Source organism: Struthio camelus, unplaced genomic scaffold (genome assembly GCF_040807025.1).
Source record: "Struthio camelus isolate bStrCam1 unplaced genomic scaffold, bStrCam1.hap1 HAP1_SCAFFOLD_275, whole genome shotgun sequence".
NCBI lineage: Eukaryota > Metazoa > Chordata > Aves > Struthioniformes > Struthionidae > Struthio > Struthio camelus.
Genome location: NW_027182593.1, coordinates 21487 through 29446, shown reverse-complemented (window position 1 = coordinate 29446; position 7960 = coordinate 21487). Strand labels below are relative to the sequence as shown.

General features: G+C 66.6%; 1 protein-coding gene across 1 annotated transcript; it reads left to right on the top strand.

The window, feature by feature from the left end:
* Positions 1-5: 5 nt before the first annotated feature.
* On the top strand, positions 6-7156 carry CFP (complement factor properdin; the record flags this gene model as incomplete). The annotated part of the gene is made up of 5 exons (XM_068929178.1): positions 6-162; positions 1958-2158; positions 4186-4297; positions 5985-6184; positions 7035-7156. Coding segments are annotated over 5 exons (678 nt in total), but the record flags the coding sequence as incomplete, so codon positions are not given.
* Positions 7157-7960: the final 804 nt, after the last annotated feature.

Sequence of the window (7960 nt, the reverse complement as noted above, 5' to 3'; positions counted from 1 at the left end):
GGGGCCCGTGGGCTCCCAGCGGCCCCTGCGCCGTGACGTGCGGCCTGGGGGCGGTGACGCTGCGCCGCGCCTGCGACGCCCCGCCCCCCCGGCACGGCGGCCGCGGTTGCCCCGGCAACGACACCCGGCGCATCACGTGCGGCCCGCACGGGCCCTGCCCCGGTGAGGGGGCGGGGCCGGAGGGGGGCGGGGCCGCGCCGGGGGGAGGGGGCGGGGCTTGACTTTCCCTCCCGGGCTGCGGGGGCGGGGCTTGTGGGGCGGGGGTGGGGCCGCGCGGGAGGGCAGCCGCCATTTTGGGGGGGGCAGGAGCCATTTTAGGGGGGTCGGGCGCCATTTTGGGGGTGAGGGGCCATTTTGGGGCAGTCAGGGGCCATTTTGGGGGGTCAGACGCCATTTTGGGGGGTGAGGGGCCATTTTGGGGGGTCATACGCCATGTTGGAGGGATGTCAGGTGCCATTTTGGGGCAGTCAGGTGCCATTTTGGGGGGTCAGGAGCCATTTTTGGGGGGTCAGGGGCCATTTTGGGGGTCACACGCCATTTTGGGGGGTCAGGGGCCATTTTGGGGGGTCAGACGCCATGTTGGAGGGATGTCAGGTGCCATTTTGGGGCAGTCAGGGGCCTTTTTGGGGGTCAGACGCCATTTTGGTGGGTGAGGGGCCATTTTGGGGGGTCAGGGGCCATTTTGGGGGGTCAGACGCCATGTTGGAGGGATGTCAGGTGCCATTTTGGGGGGTCAGGAGCCATTTTGGGGCAGTCAGGGGCCATTTTGGGGGTGAGGGGCCATTTTGGGGGGGTCAGGGGCCTTTTTGGGGGTCAGATGCCATTTTGGGGGGTCAGGTGCCATTTTGGGGCAGTCAGGGGCCATTTTGGGGGTCAGACGCCATTTTGGGGGGTCAGGGGCCATTTTGGGGGGTCAGGGGCCATTTTGGGGCAGTCAGGGGCTATTTTGGGGGTCAGACGCCATTTTGGGGGGGTCAGGGGCCATTTTGGGGGGTCAGACGCCATGTTGGAGGGATGTCAGGTGCCATTTTGGGGGGTCAGGAGCCATTTTGGAGCAGTCAGGGGCCATTTTGGGGGGTCAGACGCCATTTTGGGGGGGTCAGCGGCCATTTTGGGGGGTCAGACGCCATTTTGGGGCAGTCAAGGGGGATTTTGGGGGTCAGATGCCATTTTGGGGGGTCAGGGGCCATTTTGGGGGTGAGGGGCTATTTTAGGGGGTCAGACGCCATGTTGGAGGGATGTCAGGTGCCATTTTGGGGGGTCAGGAGCCATTTTGGGGCAGTCAGGGGCCTTTTTTGGGGTCAGACGCCATTTTGGGGGGGTCAGGGGCCATTTTGGGGGGTCATACGCCATGTTGGAGGGATGTCAGGTGCCATTTTGGGGCAGTCAGGGGCTATTTTGGGGGTCAGATGCCATTTTGGGGGGGTCAGGGGCCATTTTGGGGGGTCAGGGGCCATGTTGCGAGGGCCCAGCCGCCATGTTTGGGGCCCAGCTGCCATATTGGGGGAGGGCAGCCATTTTGGCAGGGCCCAGCCGCCATGTTGGGGGGAGGGCAGCCATGTTGGTGGAGCCCAGCTGCCATGTTCGAGGGGAGAGGCCCAGCCACCATGTTGGGGAGAGGGCAGCCATGTTGAGGGGCCCAGCCGCCATATTGGGGAGAGGGCAGCCATGTTGAGGGGCCCAGTCGCCATGGTGGGAGGAGGGCAGCCAATTTGGTGGGGCCCAGCCGCCATGTTGGGGAGAAGGCAGCCATGTTGAGGGGCCCAGTCGCCATGGTGGGAGGAGGGCAGCCATGTTGGTGGGGCCCAGCCGCCATGTTGGGGAGGGGGCAGGGGCCCAGCCACCATATTGGGGGGCGGGCCGGCAGCCATCTTGGGAGGTTGGGAGGGGCGGAAGCCCCGGGCCGGCTAGGCCGCCAGCCGGGCCGGCGGCTAACGGGTACGCACTTGTGGGGCAGTGGCGGGCCACTGGGCGCCGTGGGGCGAGTGGAGCCCCTGCGAGCGGCGGATGCTGGGCAGCATCGCCTGCCGCGAGGTGGTGGGCCAGCAGAAGCGCACGCGGGCCTGCGTGGGCCGCTCGCCCGGCGGCGCCCCCTGCCCCGCCGACCCCGCCGGCACCATCGACCTCCGCGCCTGCTACAGCGTCCGCCTCTGCCGCCGTGAGTCCCCCGCCGGCCGCCCCCTGTAGACACCCTATGGGCGCCTATAGGGAGGCACCGCCGTCCTGGAGCCACCTGCCGTGACCCACGTGTGCCCCACGGTCCCCTATGGCCCCCTATGGCCACCTACAGTGACCCGTGGCCACCCTAGAGCCACCCAAGGCCACCCCACCGCCCCCTATAGACACCCTATGGGCGCCTATAGGGAGGCACCGCCGTCCTGGAGCCACCTGTCGTGACCCACGTGTGCCCCACGGTCCCCTATGGCTCCCTATGGCCACCTACAGTGACCCGTGGCCACCCTAGAGCCACCTAGAGCCACCCACAGCCACCCCACCGCCCCCTGTAGACACCCTATGGGCGCCTATAGCGAGGCATCACTGTCCTAGAGCCACCTGTCGTGACCCACATGTGCCCCATGGTCCCCTATAGCCACCTACAGTCCCCTATGGCCACCCTAGAGCCACCTAGAGCGAGCCACAGCCACCCCACCGCCCCCTGTAGACACCCTATGGGCGCCTATAGCGAGGCATCACTGTCCTAGAGCCACCTGTTGTGACCCACATGTGCCCCACGGTCCCCTATGGCTCCCTATGGCCACCTACAGTGACCCGTGGCCACCCTAGAGCCACCCAAGGCCACCCCACCGCCCCCTATAGACAACCTATGGGTGCCTATAGCGAGGCATTGTTGTCCTGGAGCCATCTGTCGTGACCCACGTGTGCCCCACGGTCCCCTATGGCTCCCTATGGCCACCTACAGTGACCCGTGGCCACCCTAGAGCCACCCACGGCCACCCCACCGCCCCCTATAGACACCCTATGGGCACCTATAGGGAGGCACGCTGTCCTGGAGCCATCTGTCGTGACCCACGTGTGTCCCACGGTCCCCTATGGCTCCCTATGGCCACCTACAGTGACCCATGGCCCCCCTAGAGCCACCCACAGCCATCCCATGGTCCCCTATAGGCACCCTATGGACACCTATAGGGAGGGACGCTGTCCTGGAGCCATCTGTCGTGACCCACAGATGCCCCACGGCCCCCTATACTCATCCTATAGCTCCTTACAGATACCTACAGTGACCCATGGGTGTCCTATAGCCACCCACAGGTGCCCCACAGCCCCCTATAGACACCCTATGGGCACCTATGGACACCTATAGCAAGGCACAGCCATCCTGGAGACACCTATCGTGACCCACAGGTGCCCCACGGTCCCCTATAGCCCCCGATGGCCCCCTACAGTGACCTATGGCCGCCCTAGAGCCACCTAGAGTGGCCTACAGCCACCCCACCGCCCCCTATAGCCACCTTATGGCCCCAGAGAGCTACCCACAGCACCCCACGGATGCCCCACAGCTCCCTATAGACACCTCACAGCCAACTATAGCCCCCCCACCATGGCCACCTGTAGTGCCCCACAGCCGCTCCGCTGCCACCCCACGGCTCCCTGTAGCCCCCTATAGCTGCCCATAGCTACCCTCTAGCCCCCTATAGCGACCCACGGCCACCCCACAGTGCCCCACGGCTGCCTAGAGTGACCCACCGCCGCCCTATAGCAAGCTATAGTGACCCATGACCACCCACAGCTGCCCCATAGCGCCCCACAGTGACCCATAGCTGCCCTATAGCAGCCCATACTGATCCAGAGCTGCCCCAGAGCGACCTATAGTGACCCAGAGACCCATGGCTACCCTATAGAGCCCCATGGCTGCCCCGTAGTGCCCTGTAGCTGCCCTATAGAGACCCATAGCTGCCCCATAGTGCCCCTATAACAACCTATAATGCCCCTATAGCAGCCTATAACGCCCCATGGCTGCCCCAGAGCGACCTATAGCTGCCCTATAGGGACCCATAGAGACCCAGAGAGCCCCTATAGCAAGCTATAGTGACCCATAGCTGCCCCATAGGTGCCTGATAGGCCCCCTCCCCTCAGCACCCCATAGGCCCCCACAGCACCCTATACCCTATAGGGGGGAACGACCGTGGGGGGTGACACCGTTCCCCACTCTCTTCCCCTTCCCAGTGCCGGGCAACTGGTCGGACTGGAGCCCCTGGAGCCTCTGCACCCCGCCGTGTGGGGAGAGCCCCACGCGGAGCCGCTACCGCGAGTGCCAGCCCATCTACCCGCCGTACCCGTGAGTGGGGCGCTACGGGGGACCTATAGGGTCCGCAGAGGGTCTACGGGAGCAATGGGGCACCTATGGGGCAGGGAGAGGGTCTATGGGGGGCTATAGGGTCAACAGAGGGTCTACGGGGGCAATGGGGCACCTCTGGGGGGTTCTAGGGTCAACGGAGGGTCTACGGGGACAATGGCGGAGCTATGGGGCAGGGAGAGGGTCTATGGGGGGCTATAGGGTCAACGGAGGGTCTACGGGGGCAATGGGGCACCTATGGGGCAGGGAGGGGGTCTATGAGGGGCTATAGGGTCAACAGAGGGTCTACGGAGGCAATGGGGGACCTATGGGGCAGCAGAGTCTATGGGGGACCTATAGGGTCCACAGAGGGTCTACAGGGGCAATGGGGCACCTATGGGGCAGGGCGGTCTATGGGGGGGTTACAGGGTCAACGGAGGGTCTACGGGGGCAATGGGGCACCTATGGGGCAGGGAGAGGGTCTATGGGGGGTTACAGGGTCAACGGAGGGTCTACGGGGGCAATGGGGCACCTATGGGGCAGGGAGAGGGTCTATGAGGGGCTATAGGGTCAACAGAGGGTCTACGGAGGCAATGGGGGACCTATGGGGCAGCAGAGTCTATGGGGGACCTATAGGGTCCACAGAGGGTCTACAGGGGCAATGGGGCACCTATGGGGCAGGGCGGTCTATGGGGGGGTTACAGGGTCAACGGAGGGTCTACGGGGGCAATGGGGCACCTATGGGGCAGGGAGAGGGTCTATGGGGGGTTACAGGGTCAACGGAGGGTCTACGGGGGCAATGGGGCACCTATGGGGCAGGGAGAGGGTCTATGAGGGGCTATAGGGTCAACAGAGGGTCTATGGAGGCAATGGGGGACCTATGGGTCAAGGGGGGGGGTCTATGGCGGATCCATGGGGCAGGGAGGGTCCATGATGGATCTTTGGGACAAGAGGGCTCCATGATGGATCTAGGGTCAAGAGGGGTCCATGGTGGATCTATGGGTCAAGAGGGCTCCATGGTGGATCTCTGGGGCAGGGAGGGTCCATGGTGGATCTTTGGGACAAGAGGGCTCCATGATGGATCTATGGGTCAAGAGGGGTCCATGGTGGATCTATGGGTCAAGAGGGCTCCATGGTGGATCTCTGGGGCAGGGAGGGTCCATGGTGGATCTTTGGGACAAGAGGGCTCCATGATGGATCTATGGGTCAAGAGGGGTCCATGGTGGATCTATGGGTCAAGAGGGGTCCATGGTGGATCTCTGGGGCAGGGAGGGTCCATGGTGGATCTTTGGGACAAGAGGGCTCCATGATGGATCTAGGGTCAAGAGGGGTCCATGGTGGATCTATGGGTCAAGAGGGCTCCATGGTGGATCTCTGGGGCAGGGAGGGTCCATGGTGGATCTATGGGTCAAGAGGGGTCCATGGTGGATCTATGGGTCAAGGGGGGGCTCCATGGTGGATCTATGGGTCAAGGGGGGTCCATGATGGACTTATGGGCCAAGAGGGCTCCATGATGGATCTATGGGTCAAGAGGACTCCATGGTTGATCTATGGGGCAGGGAGGGTCCATGGTGGATCTATGGGTCAAGGGGGCTCCATGGTGGATCTATGGGCCCCAGAGCCCCACGAAGGGGGTTCTCGAGGGTCTGAGCCCCACCACCCCCCGCCCCACCGCGCCGCTGGCCCGCAGGCGGACGGTGGTGCCCGTGGGCTCGGTGTCCCCCGTCAACGTGACCTTCTGGGGGACGGCGCTGCCCCAGTGCCCCCCGCTGGAGGGGCAGCGGCTGCGGCTGGAGGAGACGCGGCCCTGCCTGAACGTGCTGCCCTGCCCCCCGGACCCCGACGACTGGGACCCTCCGGCCGACGACATCGCCGAGCCCCCCGCCGCAGGTCAGCCGGACGCCTGGGCCCCTTGGGGGGCGGGGGGAGGTGGGGGGGAGGCACGCGGATGCCTGGGTCTCTTTGGGGTGGTGGTAGGAGACCCGGACGCCTGGGCCTCTTTGGGGGGGGGGCACCCGGATGCCTGGGCCCCTTGGGTGGTGATGGGATCCCGGACACCTGGGCCCCTTGGGGTGGTGATGGGATCCCGGACGCCTGGGCCCCTTGGGGTGGTGATGGGGGACCCGGACACCTGGGCCCCTTTGGGTGGTGATGGGGGACCCGGATGCCTGGGCCCCTTCGCGGGGGGGGATGGGGGACCCGGACGCCTGGGCCCCTTTGGGTGGTGATGGGATCCCGGACACCTGGGCCCCTTTGGGTGGTGATGGGGACCCGGACACCTGGGCCCCTTTGGGTGGTGATGGGGGACCCGGACGCCTGGGCCCCTTTGGGTGGTGATGGGATCCCGGACGCCTGGGCCCCTTTGGGGTGGTGGTGGGAGACCCGGACACCTGGGCCCCTTTGGGTGGTGATGGGGACCCGGACGCCTGGGCCCCTTTGGGTGGTGATGGGATCCCGGACGCCTGGGCCCCTTTGGGTGGTGATGGGATACCCGGACACCTGGGCCCCTTTGGGTGGTGATGGGGGACCTGGATGCCTGGGCCCCTTGGTGGGGGGGGATGGGGGACCCGGACACCTGGGCCCTTTTGGGTGGTGGTGGGATCCCGGACGCCTGGGCCCCTTGGCGAGGGGGGACACCCGGATGCCTGGGCCCCTTTGGGGGTGGGGGGATGGGCAGGTACCCGGACGCCTGGGCCCCCCCTGCCCCTCCCCCCCACTTAAGGCCCTGCCCCTCCCCCAGGAGACTGAGGCTCCGGGAGCCGCCGGGAGCCGCCGGGAAGAACCCGAAATCGCCCCAAACGGCCCCAAAAATCCCCCGGCCCCTCCCCCCACCCCAGCACTCATTAAAACACCCAGCAAGTGCAGCAGCCTCTGTGTGGGGGAGGGGCCCGGACACCTGGGCCCCTGTTGGGGGGGGATGGGGGAGAACCGGACACCTGGGCCCGTTTTGGGGAGGGGATGGGGGGGCACCCGGATGCCTGGGCCCCTTTGGGGGTGTAGGATGGGGGAGGGGGCACCCGGACGCCTGGGCCCCTTTTGGGGGTGGAGGATGGGGGGGGTCACCCGGACGCCTGGGCCCCTTGGGGAGGGGGATGGGGGGTACCCGGACGCCTGGGTCCCTTGGGGGGGATGGGGGGGGTCACCCAGACACCTGGGCCCCTTTGGGGGGATGGGGGGGGGTCACCCGGACGCCTGGGCCCCTGTTGGAGGGGGATGGGGGGTACCCGGACACCTGGGCCCCTTTTGGGGGTGGGGGATGGGGGGGGTCACCCGGACACCTGGATCCCTGTTGGAGGGGGATGGGGGGTACCCGGACGCCTGGGCCCCTTGGGGGGGATGGGGGGGTCACCCGGACGCCTGGGCCCCTTTGGGAGGGGAATGGGGGGGGTCCCCCGGATGCCTGGGCCCCTGTTGGAGGGGGATGGGGGGTACCCGGACGCCTGGGCCCCTTTTGGGGGGGGGATGGGGGGGTCACCCGGACACCTGGGCCCCTTTGGGATGGGGGATGGGCAGGTACCTGGACGCCTGGGCCCCTGGGGGTGGGGGATGGGGGGTCCCCCGGACGCCTGGGCCCCTGTTGGGGGTGGGGGATGGGGGGTCCCCCGGACGCCTGGGCCCCTTTGGGATGGGGGAGGGGGGGTACCCGGACGCCTGGGCCCCTGTTGG